Raw genomic sequence first — 20,144 nt, forward strand, 5'->3', positions numbered from 1 at the left:
GTAGCATCACTGGCCTTTATAGGTTTAGCAAATGGAAATTTTAAAAATAAGCAAGCTAAATTCTTGACGAAGATTGTTCTGAAGTTCCAGGTAATACTTGCTATTTAAATAAGTGACTCTGAAGAATTTTAAGAGTCTGAGAAGTCATGAGTCACTGAAAAAAAAACTAAGTTATGCCCCAATAACTTTTGTGTTAGGAGTTTTTGGTTATATTATAATTTTTTCAAAACAGGGTTTTCATGTTTGGTAATTCCCAGTTAAGAGAATTTTTGACTGACTAGAACATGCTTGTCTTTCAATATATTATATTTTGATACATTTCCCTCTGAGGTATTGTAATCTATTTGCCTATGAAAATGATTTTTTAAAACATGAATATTAAGATACTTTGGCAGTGGTATCAAGAATAATGTTGACATTTTGTAGACCTACTATTGCCCCTTAAAGAATATTACTGCTATAATCAAAGAGATGAATGTGATGGAGAAAGCATTCTAAGAGACCTTTTGAAAGAAGGAAATGTACTTATTTGTTTCCTTTCCACTGCTGGAGCTGAGTGATTAGGATAATGCCTAGCACATACTAGGTGTTCAGTAAATATCTACTGAGTGAACAAATGAATGAAAAAGAGTATCCCAGCAGCCTTACTGTGTCTCGAGGCCTGCTTGAGGAGGGTGCATCATCAGCAGAGGGGTGGTAGGAGGCCTGCCAGCAGAGGGGCATTGAGGATGACCTATACACCACTGTGTGGCTTTGCAATCTGACTATGCTCCATGAGGACTTCTCCATCCTCTCAGTACCTCCACTGTCTCTTGTGTCAATAGAGGATAATAATAATTAACAGTACCTATAACATAGTTGAAATAAATAAGGTTATAAGTATAAAGCTAAATGCTCAGCATATAGAACCCTTTTGATAAATATCAGCTAATTTTAGAGTTACAGTTATAGATTGTATATTGATAATGGACTGTCTATGTAACAAATTTGGACTAGAATTGAACACTGATACCAGTATATGCTGTTCTTATAAAGCATGTTGATAAAGAAATCTTGATCTTAGGTATAGAAAGTTGGACTAAAGGTGTTGACGTGATAGGGAATGCCTTTTCATTGCACACTCAGGAATAACTGGCCATTAGTTTTAATATTAAGAAGAAATAACCACTTGCTATGCAAGATACAAGAGAGAGAAAACATTGTTCTTTATTCATTAGCCTTCAGTGATTCTCCATTTTATTTTTTAGAATAAATTACACTGACAATCAGGAAAGTCTCTGGTCTGATTCTAACCAATCCTCATTATGTTGTAAAAGTTTCTGATTACCTTCTCTCCAAGTCCCTCTCCTCGACATTACACATTCACTCTAGGATCCAAAGGCACTCACCCTTCGAATGAACCCAGCATTTTCTCACCCCTGGTCTTTATTTTGAGTGCACATGAAAAAAAAAAACTCCACTTACAAAAATCTAATCATTGTCCAAGTTCAAGGTCAACCTCTTCACAATGTTCTTTGCTAGAATGTCCAATGCTCTATTAGAGCCTCCTTGGCCCTTGTCAATTTATCAAGTGTTGTCAGTTCACCTGGTGTACCAGCTTTTCCCAAAATGTTTTGTTCATCTTTTATCTTCTATAGCTGCTAGCCTGGCACATTATAGTTGCTCAATAAATATAAATTCTTTAATCTAGTTTACTTTTTCTTCCTTTTAAAAAAAAAGGGGGATTTATTCCAGGTTTTCTGGGGAGAAGGTTTTTGGATAGATTTTTAGCTTTCAGGTCTTCACCCAGAATTGTCTCCAAAGTAGAAAATAAAGGGAATGTGGTAAGGCACAAAATGAAAGACCAAGGAAAGAAGAAGAGAGGACACTGGGGACTTTCCTTTCTCACGTGGGAAAGACTGTCAAAAACTGGTGATGGGAGAGGAGAGGGGGATAATGAGGCTTGTAATCTGTGCTAAAGTGAGTACGTTCCACTTGGCTAATTTCTTGGCAACTCTTGGGAGAAAAGGTGTTAGAACTGTTCACATTGCTGTAGGATCCAGAGCCACTGGGGGAAGGAGAGCAAGGAGGAAACGTTTCTGAGCGCCAGCCTAGAAATAAACTAGCTGCAGCCATAGCTGCCTTCACGTGATGAATTGCCCTGTGTAGCTGGCAGTGGAGGGAGAGTGCAGGGCAGAGACACCAGAGACAGAAGTAAAATCTGTATTTAAGGCCGGACACTCCTTATAGATTATGTTACCCACAGAGCACACATAAGCACAAGAAAGAGAGAGGAGTCTTTGACATGGGGTCATCACTTTCTTTGTTTTTCAGTTTTGTATTGCTGGGGAGATGTGGGACTGCCGAGAGAGGGCAGAGGTGGTGACAGATTTCTCTGTAATGGTCCACACTGCGAGAAAAAGGGAAAGCAATGGCATAGACTTAGCCGACAAAGGTAGGGCCAGGACACCATGCTGTTGCTGGAATTTCCCTTTTCGTGGTGCCACAGCTGTGATGCTTCTGATGCTGAGCACTGGTGGTCAGGTGGAGCACAGAGCTCTCTCTCCGGGCCACCAATGCATGAGTGGCAAGCTCAGAGGGTCCTCCAGTGCCCCGTCTCCACCACTCCCGACCTCACTTCCTGCGTCATAGAGAAACTAGAAGTCATTAAATGGGGAATTCCTTAGGTCTCTGTTATAAAACCTAAAGAACTTTCTACTTGGCAGCCATTCTTTTCTTCTTTCTACTTGCTCTATTAGAAGAGCTGCTTCCTTTACTAAGGCCAGTTTTCCTCCTACCTTTTCAGGATACTTTACTCTCAGTTTTGATTTTTTCTTTCCCATATATTCCATTGTTCTTTCTCAATTAGCCCTTTCTCACCATAATTTCAGCATGCTTAAATGTCTTGCAGAAACACTTCCCCTAATCCCATGTTTCCAGCTATTGTTTTTCTTTCCCACTTCATTTACGACTGTACTTGGGAAAGAGATGTGTCTAGCATTGTAGGTACAGCTCGATAAATACTTCTTGAGAGAATGGAGAACGGAAAAGGGATAATGAAACACTCTCTGCTTCAATATAATTCAAGTGCATTGCACTGTTATGTATTATATACTCTTCTCACAAGCACATCTATATACAGTCATAGGGAAATAGGAATACAAATAACAGTAATAATAGAAGTCCACAGTTGTTAAGAATTTATACTCTGATAGGTAGTGTGCTAACACTTTACACATATTAACTCGTTACTTTTCACAATAACCTTGTGAGATACATCCTCATTCTCTTCAATCTTCTTCTAGCCCAGGAAACTGGAGGACAGAAGGGTCTGGGCAGCCATTGCTGCTAGAATCCAAACTCAGGCAGTGGGCTCTGAAGCCACCTCCGACCACAGTCAGGAGAATCCTTGTTTTATCTTTTCTATCATTGCAAGTGGTAAATTTATTTTATATCTTTAAGGCAAAGTTTAAATGAGGAAGGCTGTGTGGTTGAGTGGAAAAACTGAATGTCCAAAGACCTGAAACCTGGATCTTAACTCTTTCATTACCTTGTAGCGAGTCAATTGGTATGTTTTTTTTTTTGTTGTTTGCTTATGAAATTGAGAAACTGGACTGAAAGATCTCTTGAGTGTTTTGTCAAATGTAAAATGTTGTTTAAATGTGAAGTACAACTTTGATTTCATGCTCTTCAGAATAAATTTCATCTTTAAATGACAAGCCATCACTGTGAGGTCCCATGCAGAGCTCTGATAAGTACTTGGCTTCACAATTTTCAATCAGTTTTCCAAGGTGGCCTCATAAATAATATTTTCTGGCCCATGACTGCAACTTTATTTTCTGCATCTTGTTATTATTTAGACAGAAAAATTGATTCTACTTTTGAAGAGAATTGAAAAAAATTTGAAACTAAAAAGTTTTCTTTTTAATAAATTAAAATTTTTTTTTGTGATTATAAGAGGGATATATGCTGATGGTAGGAAAAAAAACAGAAAAATAGAAAGAAGAAAATAATAATCATCTAGAAATAATCCCTGTTAAAATTTTGGCATATTTTTAAAAACATAACTGAGATCTTTTAAAATCTTTTATGAGATATTTAAAGTTTATATCCTGCCTTTTTTTTTTTAGTATATTATGAACATTTTGAAAACTATTTTCCAGCAAATTACAGTTTGCGTGACAGGAAATAACCAACTCCCCTTGAGAAAAATTAAAGCAACCAGTGGCAGCCCCAAATCTGACTTTAATTTGTCACAATAGTGATTCTATTTCCTTCTTCTTCAAGGACAGCTGACAAGTATCCTTGGTTATCACCACCACACCCTTCTCTTTCTTATCAAAGAACGGGAGGTCAGGTGATAAAGTGAATAATTTGTCATTTGACACCTTCTTCCAGAGCAGGAGGAATATCGAAAAATACAGTTGAAAAGTTGCAAAATTTAGTATTTATGTAGATGTACAATTACAGATTTCTATTTAAGTTATAGAATTATTTATTCAAGGATATTGAAGCAGTTTCATACCAAAAAGGAAATAGTCTAAATGTACTATAAAAAGAAAATAACTATTATAATGTAAGAAAAATATTTAATAAGTGTAATTGTCATACATAAGTCACATAAAAGGAATATCTTACATACACGTATTGACTTTAAACATTAAAATTCATATATAAAGGAGAATTATAGTTCATAATGTTTAAGAGCTTGTGCTTCGGCATTGTAATTTGGGGGTTTGAATTCTGGCTAACAAGTTATTTTTTGGGAGAGTTATTTCTTCTCTTTGGGCCTCAGATTAAATAGCAGTGCCTACTTCATGTGGCGATTAAATGAGCCCATGCAAAGCACAAAAGCAGGGTCTAGAACCCACAAGCTCCACACATATTAACTATTATTATTTAATGTATGGCATAATAGACCTGTACCAATGATTTCCAAATATTCATGGATTCCAAAAACTCATGGAAAGTCCAGAGCCAGTCTTGTTCTATCAGATCACCTCAGGACACTTTGAAAAATATACTGTCCAGAGGCTCAAGTTCAGTGAGTTTGCAGTTATAGTGTGATGGATGCTTTCCTGGAGCTGTGGAGGGAGCACAGAGGAGGGATTCATTAGTTAGCTCCCTACGAGGGTTGAAGAAGCCTTCGCAAAGGCAATAATGCTGGGCCAGGGCTCGAAGGGTGAATAAATGCTTCTTAGGAGAAGAAGTGGCTGGGGATGGTATACTCAGCAGAGGAAGAAGGCACATCTAAAGTTCAACTATATCTATTGAAGACCTATTGTGAGAAAGACAGTCTACTGATACATTAATCTCATTTACTTCTCGCCTCAGCCCATTCTCCTTCCATAGGTGTGGACATTAAGTAGTTTGGGTATCTTTCTCAAGCTGGCAAAAGAAGTAGGACTCAAATCCAAATCTGATTTCAAAGCTCATTATCTTTCCTCTAGCTTCCTCTGTTTGTCATGGTGTAGAGAGTGCATTGAGCAGCAGGAGTTCATTGCACATGGAGCTTTGCATGAGAAACGCGGTAGATTTGGCAGAGAAGTAGCATGCAGTTGAGTGTAAATGCCTTCTGTTATTTCTAGTGTCCACAGACACTAGATAAGGGGTGAGAGGATGCAGGTACCACCTTGCTACCCCCTTCTATGCTCTTAGACCTTCAGGAGATGATGGTCTTGAGGAGCCTTGCCTCAAGGGATCCATACTTGGGCTCCTACATCCTGTGCCTGGGAGTAAGCACTTCTCATCTTAATGCTGTTGTGGTGGCTGTTGTTAGGTGCAGTGACAGGGGCCACCTCACCCTTGGGATTTTCCTCCCTAATTGCTGCTACTTTCCTCAGGCATCTGTCCTTCTGCTCCTCCTCCTAAAGTTACTTATAAGTAACAAACCACCCAGATGCCCCAAGGCAATTTGGTTTGCTAGTTAGAGAGAAAACAAGATCTTGATCTTATGTGTTAACCCTGAGATCTCAGTTTAAAAACACACAAAAGATTCTAAAATGAACACACTCTCTATTTTTCCATATATATAGTCAAATGCGGACCAAGGTGAGTCTTTTAGATCTTCTTAAACTTTGAAGATAGGGTGGCAATGAGAAAACATAACCCCTCATTTTGTTTATTAATGAAGTCACAAGAGATAGGCTCTTCCTGCTTCCGGGTAGGAGGTTGCATTTCATTTTATTTAACAAACAAGTCATTCTAGATCAGTGACTCATAGGGTAACTTCAGTCAAAAGAAACTTAATTTACTCTCGCTTCCCTCTGTTTTACTGTCTCCAGAAATCCAAAAAAACCACTATGCCAGAAATACTTCCTGTGGGTTAGGGTTTTACTCAAGGACGTGCTGCAACAGAAAATTGTCATTTATTTGTGCTGTATTCAGGTGAATTAGCAAATCCACTGGGACATGACACAAGCAGCTACATTTGTACTAAACAGAATCCACAATGGTGGTGGTGATGGGGGAGTTAGGTTGGTATCTAATTTCTCACAGACGCAAATAAATTGCTGGTGAAACTTACTTCTTTGTGGGCTTTATCATCAACAGTCTTGTGCTTTGCTAATTCACACTTATTATAAACTAAAATTATAGGGGCCCTTAAACAAAGTAGTTGTTGATTTTGTGATACCTGTTCTGGCCATATGGCTCATGAATGATTCCCAAGTGAAGCTTCCAAATCAGGCCTCTCTGACCTGCCCTGAAGTCCCTTATTTCCAGCTCTCTCCTGGATATTTCCACTTGACTCTTCTACAGATAATCTGTCCCGACTGAGCTCACCATGTTTTCCCCAATTCACCTTCCAACTTTCCTCATTGTTGAATTTATCTTTGATTTTTCAGATGGCTAGACCAACCCTTGGAGCTTCCAATATTATTGAGTTTTATCTCCTCTTCTCCACATCATCTCTGGATTTATACTTTTATTTCTATTGCCACCATAGTCTTATATTTATCTTGATTCATTGAGTCTGTCCCTCCAAAATATGGATGTTAGTTAATTTTACCCTGTCCATCTCTTTCTCAGAATTCTTTGGTGATCCTCTTTGTTTAATGAATCAAGTTCAAATTCTTTATCTTGGCATTTTGAACCTTTCATTTTATCTCTAGTCAATGTACTTTACTACTTTCTATACTTTCTTCCTACTTAGTAAGTTAATGTCTCCCACATGTCAGCTCATTCTCACTTCTAGAGGATTCTCTAACCAGTCAACATTCCACCTTATCTTTCAGAGTTTAGCACAAGACCATAAGAGCCCTCTTCTCCTGCTCAGGGCACTTCAGTAATCTCTGCCTTCTCTTGTCTCTGATTTCTGTCTGTGTTAATTATTTTAAAACTAGATAATTTATGCTCTTGTAGGGTTCTTGGTTTAATTGTGTTTGTCTTGTCCATGTTATGAGGTTGTTACATCTTTGAGGTTAGAGGACTATTTGAAAGTTTCCTTTTGAAAACTCAGAATCCTCAGCTCAGGGATAAGAGGTAGCAGGTACCACCTTGTTACTCCTAATCCTTGTCAACTCGAAAAGAATTGTTCAGATGTTAGCAATTGGTGTTTCTAGCAGACTCCAGTCACACTGCTATCTGAGACAGGAGTTAGCCATCATATAAAAGGCTATCTTCCAGAGGAAATATTGGACTCCCTAATTCAATTTTCCATTTTTTTTATCACTCAGGTTAAAAAAAAAAAAATCTGTTAAATGATCTCAGCCAGATTAACAGAAGTCAATAGTTGTTTTCAGTTCTAGCTTTAGAAGTTGAAAACTGTTTTTTTGAATATGGTTTTCCCCAGGCAAGCAGGTATATTGAATGATCTCTCCAACTTCTCTAGCCACCTACTTGAATACCTCATCTTCCACTAAAATTTATATCCAGTTGATTAGAATTGTTGACAACTCTTTCCTGGTTCCTGAGGTCTTGAAGCATATTTTAGAATGGCTCTAAAAGCTGTCCTTCATTGTTGCTTTAGTAATTGCTCATGCTTTTATGCCTCCAGAAAGACTTCAAGACAAAATTATTCTCTTCCTCAACTTTCCCAAAGTTAATCATTCTCTCCTCTAAATCCTGTATACCATATATGTTTCTTATATTTGTATACTCTTCTTACACATGCATTATTAGATGTATCACATCATATTAAAGTATAGTTGCTTATGTCTCTGTAAATTCCTCAATGGCAGTGGCTATGTGTTATTCACTTTTGTAACTCCAGCATCTGGAACACTGCCTACTCCAGGTGGTGCTCCATTGATGGTCATTGACTAGCAGTGACAAGGAATGAGTGAATCAGTGAGGACACCATCAACTCTGTCTTCTGCAATGCAGTGGCACTTCAGTGGCTAATTATTCTACCAGTCCGGCACTTCCGCATCCGAAGTGCTGGAGGCTTGCAGCCAGAAACCCTGAGTACACATCCTGGAGAACGGTCCAGATGAATCAGAAAGCACCACAACCACAACCAGTGCCTAGCTTTTCTTCTAGAGGAAAGCAAATATTGAACTTTCAAATTGTGGGGTGTAACCTTGGTGTTCATGAGAAGTCTTAGTCCCAACTGGCACCTCCCTTCTCTGCTTGGGGAGCACAGGGCTGAGGGTCTGCACTTTGAGTGAAGATGGGATATCATCCTCTAGTTTCTTTCAAATCACCCTGTAACATTTTTAAAAAGATGTTTTTATTTTATTTTCTTATTCTCTTTTTCTTTTTACCTTTTTTTTTTTTTTTGAGATTTAACAGACATACAACATTGTGTTAAGTTTAAGGTATACAACTTGCTGGTTTGATACATTTATATTTTGCAACATGATTAGCACTGTAGCATTAGCTAACATCTCTATCAGGTGACATAATTATCATTTTGTGTGTGTGTGTGTGTGTGTGTGTGAACAATTAAGATCTCTTAGCAATTTTAAGTTTATAATACAGTATTGTTGACTGCAATTACTATGCTGTGCATTAGATCTCCAGAACTTATGTATCTACTAGTTGCAAGTTTGTACTCTTATACAGCATCTCATTGCATAACATTTTAGATTAGGTTCTTTATATTCTGTGTGGTTCTCATAGGTAACATTGAAAGTTATCTGTAAGAAGATCACTGAAAGGTCATCAACATCTGTATAGAACTCTGTCTTAGAAAACAAAATTTGTAAGCAAATTGCCCCTCTATCTTTAAGATGGGGCTATCACTTAGAATCAAATGGTTCGTCACGTGCTGTGTGGCTTTTGGTTGACAATCCTTCTGTGAATGTATTTTATATTTTTATAGGGTGCAATATGTTTTAGCTGGCAGCTTTTAAAAAAGCATTTGAGTCTCTGGGTCACTTCTGCATAAAAAGAAATATATATATACATACACACACACATATATATACATGCACACACATATAATGTATATGTACATATTTGTAAATATTATATAAAATTTTATATAAAATAATGTTCTATTTTAGAAATAATAAACACAGGAAAATATTTTTATAGCTCAACTAAAATTACCTCATGTTCGTGCAGTTAAAATGGCCCTGCCTGGAGAGGCAGATCTGGAGGAATAGAACTTTAAAGATCAAGATTAGCAAATTAACTGACAGGAAAAGCCAAATAGCCAATTAACCTACTACTGCAAACCCCTGGGGCTTGTCTGGAGCTCCAGGCTCTCTGTGGCAGCTGATATTTGCCCTAAAACCTCCAGTTGAAGGTGCTTTGTTCCCTCAGGCTCCACAGCCACTGGGATGCTGGCTTTGTATGCCACTTGCTTTGCTGAGCTAGTGTGGAAATCTCATTGTGCTGCTGTGAAATGGTTGCCACGGGAACATCTTCACCTACTCATTATCTACTCAGGCTACTGATTATATTAAACTAGGAGATGAAGATGTAAAAGGGGCCTCTGTAGCCACCTGTTCTGCAGAGAATTGTAATTGCTTTTGCCACATTCACCTCTGTGGTCACACGTCTCTCTAAACAGTCTTCTCTACATTTTCTCCTCTCTTGTTCCCTCCCCAGAGCTAGTAAATAAAATAAATCTATAGGAAATCGGCATTGGAATAATAGAGCCATTACATTTCCATTCCTCCTGACTCCTTCAGTTGTCTCATGTGGAATAAAAATAATTGTTCCCCTGTTCTCTCACTCTTTCTGCTCCTCCATGCATAGGTGTAGAGATAACTTTTTTCCTTAAGGGTCTATGATTCCCCCGTCCCACACAATGATGCCAAAACCACGGTTTCCTGCTACTTATCCAGAGAAGCTTCTAAAGATTCATATAGACACCTTTTTTTCTAAATTGTATAAAATATAAACGGGAAATGAAACTAGCTGTTAACAAGTAACTTAATCTTACATATTTCCTAATAGAGAAATGGACAGATCTGGATGGATCGCTTTTGAGGAGGAGTTTCTGATCTTTATTTTTAGAATGCAGGTGACATTTGAGAGTGTTATCTTAAAGTAATCTTTTGTGGGAAAAACTATATAATTCATTGTAATTTATTGTCCAAATCAAGATACTTTGGAGTGAAAGATGACATTATTAGTAAGGATGCCTGGACAGCAGGTGCAAACTGGAACCGTACCAGGCAAACCAGGTATATATTGTTATGAAAATAAGTATATGGGCATGGTAGTCCTGTGCTCTCAAAAATATAGGAAAAGGGACACCTCTTTCAGAAAAAAACATTTGTGAAACTAGACATTATAATTGTGGAATCTAAAATCTGCATAAGCAAGAAAGTTTCACTTTCTATTTATACTTATATCTCATGTAAATTTAGTCAATGTGAGTCTATTCTTGAAAGTAAAGTTATGGCACTGGGAATTTTTTGAAAAGAAAAAAAGTGACATTAACAAAGGAAAATAGACTGAACTAAGGGTGCCTATGGAGATGTCATAAAACCCGTTTAACTCTGTTTAAAAATGTAACGTAAGGTTTCTTTTGTGAAGAGCCATATAGTAAGTATTTTTGGCTTTGTGGGTCATATGGTTTTTATTGCAACTACTTTGCCATTGTAAAATGAAAGTAGCTGTAGATGATATGCAAATGAGTGGGAATGGCTGTGTTCCAATAAAATCTTATTTACAAAACAGGCAGGGCGGTGGCGGGGAGGGCGCAGGTTTGGTACATTTGCCGTCGTTTGCCCACCCCTGATCCAGTTGTTTGTTTAACATTTTAATAACTTTGTTATGATAGGAAGAAAGTTAATTTACATATTAATTCTACCATCTCCTGTCTTGCTGCCACAGAGTGGGGCCCTGGCTGTAGGGACCAATGGAGATGTGCAATGGGACATACTACTTCATATACATTTTTGTTGTGCATGTTCCAGCCATTCAAAGCATATGCTGAGGTGGGCGATAGAAGGTTAAGACCCAGGAACACTTTGGAGAGGGAATGGCAGCCATGCAGATTTCACTAAACGTTTCCAAAGGAATAGGAAATAGGACATAAGAAATAGACGCCTTGGTGATTCAGTTTTTCTTATACATTTTGTTTTTAAATCCAGGATTAGAGTTTACCTTAGGAGAGGGAAAAAATAAAATGGAAACCTCCTGAGGAAAATGAGGTCTTGGGTGTCTGCTCATAGTTAAAAAAAAAAATACTCAAAATTATGGTAAACAATATAAAAAATCACTTTAAACTAGCTTGGCACTTAGTGTATAGCACGGGAATCATGTTTTGTTGCTAAAAAAAAAGTTATAGGAGGAAACCTCAAAACGTTCATTAGGGATTTATTTTTAAAATTTTATAGTTATATTTAAATTATTTCTCTTTAGGCAGAAAGCACACGCTAACAACTCAGGCAAACCACAACAAGAACATGAATGAGATTAAAGAGAATTAAATAGTGTATATAAAGTAGTAGGAGATATGACATACATATTCACATCTCACTGTGTGACTGTATATAACACAGAAATTCACATACCTGTCGTCACTCGGTGACAGGCTGCTTTAATTGCAGACTAAGCTAGGAAATTGTGGCAAGTGACCACAGTAATGTTATTGGTTTTAGCTTCACCTCACTGACAATGTATATGGGAGCATCAGACAAAATAACGAGCAGTACCACAGAAAGGAAAAATCTCAGCATCATTTCTATCTGAGCTGTTCAGTTTATTGTAAGGGGTGATGGACATTTATTATTTAACATAATCTTTTTGAAGGGCCCCTTTAATCTAATTGGTAAATTAACAATAGTTACCGGGAGGTCAGTAATTGTAAAGTGAATGTCCTTTTGGATCTTGCGGTCCCTTTAGATTTGTGTTTTATACAACTAAGGAAAAAACTTTTGAGATCACTTATAAAGCAAAATACAATGAGGGCAAATTAATATTCCCTTGCCTGTATTACTGATAAAGAGACAAAGAGCTATTCAGAGTGGAGTGCTGAGCAGAGGAGAAAGGGAATTTCAGGATGGATAGACAACACTGATGCTCAACAGATGGAGGGGCATGAGCACCAGGTGGGGTGAAGTGGAGGTGGAGAGCATCTCCAGCCAGGGGAAGGAGGCTGGGGTCGAGTCCAGGCACTAGGCAGTTTCTGGAGGATCTACAACAGAGGGGGTGACAGGATGGCACCTGCTTGTACATGATCTGTTATATGTGAATAATATAATAGTGAAATATTGTCTACATTGAGTTTCTGTTCAAAATTTTTAAAAATATTTTTCTATTTTTTTCAGCTTACAAAAGTAAAACAAGCTAATTGTCAAAAAAGAAATCCAACTGTTACAGAAACCTATGATGTTGTAGTTAAATATCCAATAATCCCACCTGCAAAGGTAACCACCATTAGCAATTGCTAATTAACACTAAGATAAATAAATAAAAAAAGATTTCATTATTTGGAAACTTGGAATTGTAAAAAGAAATATCTCTTATTTTCCTAATTTGTTTATGCCTTATATTACGTAGTCTCTTATCTACTATAGAAAAGAGGCTTTTTGGTTATTTTCGCTCTCTGACCCTCAGTACACCATGGTGATGCCATCGAGAATCCTGGTCTATATGAGACAGTGAACTGGACTCCTTGTTAATTCCTACTCTGCCAATCCATATAGTCTAGAGACTATCAAAGGGGTAACTTCTATGGGCAGCCAGAACAGCCCATTCCTGGTTACAGGAGAGGTAAGAGACCCTGAGAGCTCCCCACAGCCTGTATCCAATATTGCATTGGTTTAGTGACTCAGTTCTTCTAAAATTTAGGGTCTGGTTGTGGGAGGTTGTCTCTAGTATGGAAAGAGTTACTCCAAGTCTCTATGTCCCTGGAAAAGCTGAGAAAACAGATATTGTGCATTGATATGGGAGATTAACAAGTCAGAAATACAAACACGTACAATTCCTGTTGGCCTTTCAAGGATCTAAGAATCAGAAATAACAAGTTCGAATTTCTCCTAGTAATTTCCGGGGGTCAATGTAAATCAATTACTTCTTAAGCTAAACTTGTTTAGGCCAAAGGAAAGTAATACCCAGTGGGTGTAACCTGGCACTTTGAAATTTATAGATAGGAGGTGATATGAGAACCAAACACTGAAAACCTTGAAGCAAATAATGAAATTTATTCACTTGCTTCCTTAACCCCCCAAGGTCAAAGTGAAAGATGATTATGGTAGTTAGAAGATATGAAATCTGAAGGGATGACTGGTCACTGGTTTGGGTTCCCAAAGGAATTTGAGATGAAGAGAATTTAAACCAGAGGGAGCATAACTTCAAATGAGGCTTGGTAGATGAAGGGGAAATAAATGAGCTTCTGAGGTAGTCACAATGGAGGAAGCTACTGCAGACTAAAAGGACTTCACCATGGTGAAGAGTTTACCAGGAATGCAAGAAGGAACCTCAGGGGTTGAGATTAGACAAAGAAGGGAGAATTCAATAATGGATAGGTTACTAAGGGCTGCTCTAGAATAGGTTTCCCCGTGGGGTTTTAAAGCAAAAATAAAATAGAATCATATCTTGTCTATGGTTGAAGATGGAGAGAGTGTGGCGGATAATGAAAGGAAGAGTTTCCTTGTATAGGGCTTCACGGTTTTTAAGATTTACATTTTTAAAGCTAACATGATCTCATTTAAAAAAAAAGCTCTGAGAGGGCAGGGCCAGGCAGGGCCAGAATTACTTCACCAGTGAGGAAATCTAAAGACAAAGAGTTAAGTTCCACTTGGGAGGGGAGAGATGGAGGAAGGAAGGCAGAACTTAGAGGGTTTTGAAGTTCAGAGGGAAGTAAGATTTTTTTTTTTTTTTTAAAGAAAACCTTTGTTCCTTTCCAGGTACACTTGATTACTCACTGTTAAGTAGGCGGAAGTCAATGAATGGGTAGGAGCCACGGCGTTCAGCAGGAACCCCCGTCTGACCCCTTAGTCGTACATCTCCTAGAAAACAGAAGATCCAAACAAATGTTTGAAAACGTTGCCAAGTGTATTCACTTATCCTCCATAAATCCTCATACCCGCTTATGTCACTGGAACCTACAGCAAATATCAGGAGAAAACTGATTTCCATTCACCTTGCTTATGAGAGGGTCATGTGGGGAGGGATATTTAATGAATGCTGAGCAGAATAAACTTGGTACTACTGTAAGAAATGAAGCAATGTTCTCTTTTATATTTGCCTGGAAAATGGGTCTGTGAAAGATTTTTTTTTTGTAATTTACAAAATTTCCATAGTCTTTTTATAATTCAAATGGCCATTACTATGAAGCTTCTTACTGTGGAAGGACAAATGGTGTGCTGGAATTATAGCTTTTACTTTAAAAGTTTTAATCACTCACAGTGTCATTTTCACAATTCTAGCACAATTTTTTTCTGACTGGTGTCCATTTTCCTTGTTCCCAAGATTGTATCATTGATTTACTTTAGAATCTGCTCAGCAGAAGGCCAGCCTGGCTCCAGGTACTTCAGACACTTAGCCTCCCTTGGACATATGGACAGTCTGTAGTTTCTAAGACTTATTTGTAGTTTTCCTTTAATATCTGTGTTCACTTCCCTTTTTGGTGTGTGTCCTGCCTTCCAAAGGGAGGTAATGAAGTCGAGTGGAGAGAGTCTGAACTTTAGAGTAAGAGAGGCCTTGGATAAACCAGGCTTTGAGCCTCAATTGCCTCATTTCAAGGTGTCATTGTCCCTGGCAATACATGCTAGCTTTACTTCCTTCTATACTTCTGCAAAGCAGGGATCGTGCACATTATGTGTTTTGCATTTCTCCAGAGTGCTTTGTATGTTTTCTGGTACTTAGCACTCTGAGCGAATGTCCTCTGTGGACAAGAATACATAGAAAGACTAAATTCTCAATTAGTACATATAACCTAGAATCAGAGGAAAGGTAAAAATACATAAGACCTAATATATGTCTGGAAGATCTGAATCAGGAAAGGTTTCAATTCCATGAGTAATGGGTCACTGCCATAAACCACTCTTTCCCAGACACAGGGTGACACTGGGGCCTCAACCTGTTAGTGGAGAGGAGGACCAAGTCTTCTTCCTAACTCCTGGCCTTACCCAGGGCCCAAATTAGATCCTCATAGACTATAATGTATGTAATTGATAGTGTTTAAAATAGCCTTCATAAGTGGGCCTTGCGTGTACTTGGGCTAATTAACTTCAAGCTTTGAGCCCTTGGGCTGTGCTCTGCTTTGAATTTTATATTGGTTCCTTATTTAATGCTCATAATCCAATACTATAGTGACACATTGATATTAGAGACTGTTACAGTTTATGGAGTATAGCGAAGTGAGAGGAGGTGGGACGAGATGAAAAAGTGTATTTAAAATATAAACATAATCGGACTTTAAAGAAGGGAATGCTGTTAGCATCTGATAAGTTCATGGTGGGGGGGTGGCGGGGGCGGGCAAGGTGGATGGTCAATAATTAGAGAAAAGCCACTGGGAAGAGTTGAAGGGTTTACCTCTCCACAGCAGTTGTCTTGAATGCTCTGTTTATAAATCTCTAAAAAGTTTACGAAACACATTCACGAACATCGCAGTATACTTATTTTCTTGTTTATCTCATTAGATTCTCATAATAGCCTTGTAAGGAGAGTCCTTACTTTATAGGTGAGAAATAGCAGCTCAGAAAAGAAAGTGAAGGGCTACTGTTCACACCCCTTAAAGGGCTCAGGTACCTTAAAGGCACTCACTAGATGTCTATTGACTTTAATTGACTTCCTGAGTTTATGGTGTTTTAAGCTTATAATGAGCAGAGCTAGTCCTTAAATCTAGGTTGTTAAACTTCACAGGCAGAGCTCTCTCAATACTATTGGTTTCTAACCTTATGCAGTATGCACACATGGTTTTTAAAATAAAAACAAAAATCATAGATCGCACATGATAGAAGCTGTGCTACCGACAGCCAATAAGAAAGTACAGTATGTTAAAATGACATAACAAATTCAGTACCACCTTTACGTGAATTCATATTTTATGAAAGACAGTAAGATAGACATAGACTTGAAAAACCATGCATAGATGAGACCACGTTAACTTGGTTTACAAAACCCGCCGGGCTTGCAGATTTGTTGATCTCTTGTGCTGTCTCCCTTTGGGCTTTTCCTAGGGGTTTCAGGCTCATCAATTGGAAATAATTTCTTCATTAGTAGTTTTTTCTCAGTATTACCCGAGAGTTTCTCCTGACTTGGTAGTCCTGAGCATACTATTTTCCTAGAAATCTTCTGTATAATATCAATGTGGGTTTTAAAGTTTCTGCCTGAATTTATTCCATTTGTCCATCTGAGAGCCCGAGGCAGAGGAGGCCCATCCTCATGGAAGACTTGGGATTTAGAGAAACAGAGAGGAGTCTAGGGCCATGCCACCCTGAACAAGCCCGATCCCGTCTACTTTTGGAAGCTAAGCAGGGTTGAGCCTGGTTAGTACTTGGATGGGAGAGCACCTAGGAAGACCAGGTGCTGTAGGTGTAAAAAATAAGGAATTGTAAACTGACAAGGTTCTTGCAATCTGTGAGGTCAACCATAGGGTTGTTGTGAGGAAATTAAAGTACATGAAAATAAAACTATAGTTAACATTTATTGAATAGTTACACTGTGGTTGGCATTTTATGTGTGTTTTCTCGTATCAACAATCCAAAATGAAATAGGTATTATTATTAGACTATTTTACAAATAAGGAAACTGAAGCCAATACAAACTTGATAATTTGTCTGAGCTCATCGAGCTAGTAAGTGTGGAGCTCGAGCTCAAATTCAGAATTGTCTCCTAACTTCATGTTTTTACCCATTCTCCTATTTTCAGGGTAAAAAAATTATATAACCAGTTAAGCATTAACTTTTTATTACTTAAATGTATGCTTTGATTGCTATTTGCCAATAAACCAAATATATATTCACCATGATTCCTGGAAACTGAATACCAGGGAAATCTACTCTTTCGATGAATTTGAGATTCAATCTGAGAGATATTGTTTATTCAAATAACAGTACAGTGGAAATGTGCCGAGGAGTAAGATGACTAGATATTGTTCTGGATCAATAAGGTGTATATTATTTTGAAATAAAAAATGGGAAGCAATTATTAAAAATATTATTCTGCAGAACTGAAATTACCTGGCAACTAATTTACTCAAGCTCTTAAGTCGCCTTTTCATGACGCAACCCCACTTTTGGGAAAACAAGACAACAATGAAGCAAGTTGATACCAAAGATACTTAAACAAACAAACAAAACAAAACAAATCAACAACAACAACTACAGAACCCATACCCAAAAGTTCCCTTTCAGCGCTTATACTGTCTTTAACTACACAGTTACAGTTTTAAGTAGATCACTCATAAACCTAATAATGGCCTTTAGATGCAGTAAAGCGTTCTTTTAGAAAAGGATTAAATCATGTTAAAAAGACTGGTAAAACAGGAGGCAGGGCAATTCTAAGTGGGCTAACAATGCATTGTAGAAATGTTTCAACATGAAAAGTTAAATACAAACAAACCAAATATTCCGTATCTTGAGCATTCTATTTGATTAAAGCTCTCATGTGGTAAGATTAATGTTTTATACATTTCTAATATAGAAGGATCTCACTCCTTCTCCCTGCTTTCATGAGACCCTTCTGATACTAAATTGCTTCAATATGCTTGTGGGAAGAGAGAAATAATTCAGTAACAACAGTCCCTGGAGGAGCAGAGGCCACTGGCTGATGTCCCAAGAACAGAACAAGTGGCGTCCTGCTGAACTGCTTTTACTGGCCTGTGGTCTCAGGCAATCATCTATTTACCTAAGGCCTTATATCCAAGCTAAACAATTATTTTGACTATTCATTAGGCCCCTGTTTAACTTAAGCAACTTTCTTTCTGGCAAAGGAAAGGTGCTGTGGAAGCAGAGTAGGAAGCGTTGACAGCTCAGTCCTGTCCTCAGTCTTTTCTTATTGTGTTCCAAAATGAAACAAACAGCAGGGGAATTCTTACTTTAAAAGGGCTGCTTCTCTTTTGCCCCTTCAGGCTGAAAACATAACATGTCGTCCTTGGGTATTTAAAGCTGCAAAAACAGGCAGAGAGCTGAGCTGAACGGCTCCAGGAGCCAAGACCTGGAGACAGCCACTCATCCTCCCAAGGGACGTGGTTCGGGGATGGACCTCTTGCCCACTTGGCCTCTCAGGCTGTCTCTGTTTAATAAAAGCTTGTGCTAGGGAGCAGACATTATGTGGCCTCTTATGTAACTGGCAAAGAGAGTGGAGACTCTGATGGTGATGACAACTTACAGTGGCTGAAACACGGGCCACATGACAAGAACCAGACTCTGGCCTCAATTGCGGTGTCAAGGTCACTTCAGGGTGGGGAAAGGGAGTAGGAAAGGGACAGAGCAGTAGCTTCTATGCCGGTATTGCGTCTGAGATGAATGAGGAAGATAATGGTAATGGCTGCAGGGACCATGGTAGAGAGATTCATGGCAGGGGTGTCACCATGAAGGAGGAAGATGACATGGTGATAGTGTGAGAAAGGTGCATTTCTGGAGCAGGCCAAATATAGTGAGGGAGAAGCTTTCACAAAAGGTATTCCTTTGAACTTTCTTAGATGTTACTAATTCATGTTGCTGCTGCAAACTTGCAAAATAAAGGCAGAGAGAACCCAGATGCTCACATCTCATGCTGCACTGCCTCAGCTGGCAGCTTTGAATATTTCAGAAGACGACTTTCAATTAGCAAAGTGAAATATTTCTCTTAAGATGTTTATCGAGCCAAAGTGGAGGAAGTTTGTGCAATTCAATCACTCCACAGATTTATGGAATAGGACAGGCAGCCAGTTCAGTAACAGGCAGAGATGATTGTTCCGAGTGCTATGAGCTCGCATGAGACCCAAGATGGCTGATTAGACTCCAATTTCTCATCTGGAGGTTCGAGCTTCTGCTTTATTTTCTTGAGTGAGTCTGGGCCTGTCTGGTCACTAAGGGCTTCGTGTTGACCTGGCTGAGTGGGAGGCTTCCTATCCATTGATCTGTTGTGCTAATTGTGTATTCCTGGGCTGTCACGAAGATAGCTTTGCGTGTAGGAAAGAGAGAAACCAGGAATCAGTTGTCCAGAAACCACACTTTTGGCAAAAGGGACAAAAAAGTTTTCCTTGCTTGTGAAAGGAAGTTCTTTCTTCTCATTTCAAAAACCTTGATCTTTTTATCAAAATCATGGAAGAGGAATTTCACCAAGTTAGAGTCTCGAAACAATACTGTACTATGTTGCATCTTTAGCTTAGAATTATTAACTACTTGTGACAAATGTGCATTTTGGGACTTGAATGCTATAAAAGTGAATATTAGCTAGCAGTGTCTTTATTTTTTAAAGCAGGTAAGGAAGGTTTTAACTCAGACTAGACATTTTTCAGCTTGATGGTTTTTCAGAGGGAAAATGAGAGAAAAAAGTTTTATTCACCAGGAAGACAGGAATCTAATAATAATAATAATAAAAAGATTGAACAAGAAGCAGCAGAATGCCTAATGAGAGTTCTGTGAAGCTGTGAAAGAACTTAAAAGAACATGTCTTCTTACAAAGATCGAGAAGAAGGGGAATAATCTGGGGAGTCATTTTAGGCAATATGTGATCTGGCTCTGCTTTAAGTAATAAAAATACCAGTGTAAGCTTGACATTATTCACTTATCTTTGGGACGAGGCTTTTTATCACTCAAATCTCACCAAAGCAAAGTTTTTTGTTTGTTTGTTTGTTTTTTAACAAATGCATGGTGCAAACACAC

At 38.3% G+C, this 20,144-nt stretch overlaps 1 protein-coding gene and 1 pseudogene across 3 annotated transcripts in view; one reads left to right on the plus strand and one right to left on the minus strand.

Annotated features, from left to right (window-relative positions):
- The window catches only part of PDE7B (phosphodiesterase 7B), a 279,990-nt gene that overhangs the window by 57,104 nt on the left and 202,742 nt on the right, over window positions 1–20,144 (minus strand). For all 3 annotated transcript variants that reach the window (XM_039879006.1, XM_039879007.1, XM_039879005.1), the window contains one exon: window positions 14,253–14,336. In XM_039879006.1, the coding sequence (XP_039734940.1) occupies window positions 14,253–14,336 (84 nt within the window). The remainder of the gene's footprint in view (window positions 1–14,252; window positions 14,337–20,144) is intronic.
- LOC120615891 (uncharacterized) lies at window positions 16,751–16,869 on the plus strand (annotated as a pseudogene).

This window comes from Pteropus medius, unplaced genomic scaffold (genome assembly GCF_902729225.1).
Source record: "Pteropus medius unplaced genomic scaffold, Ma_sr-lr_union100, whole genome shotgun sequence".
In the NCBI taxonomy this organism is placed as follows: domain Eukaryota; kingdom Metazoa; phylum Chordata; class Mammalia; order Chiroptera; family Pteropodidae; genus Pteropus; species Pteropus medius.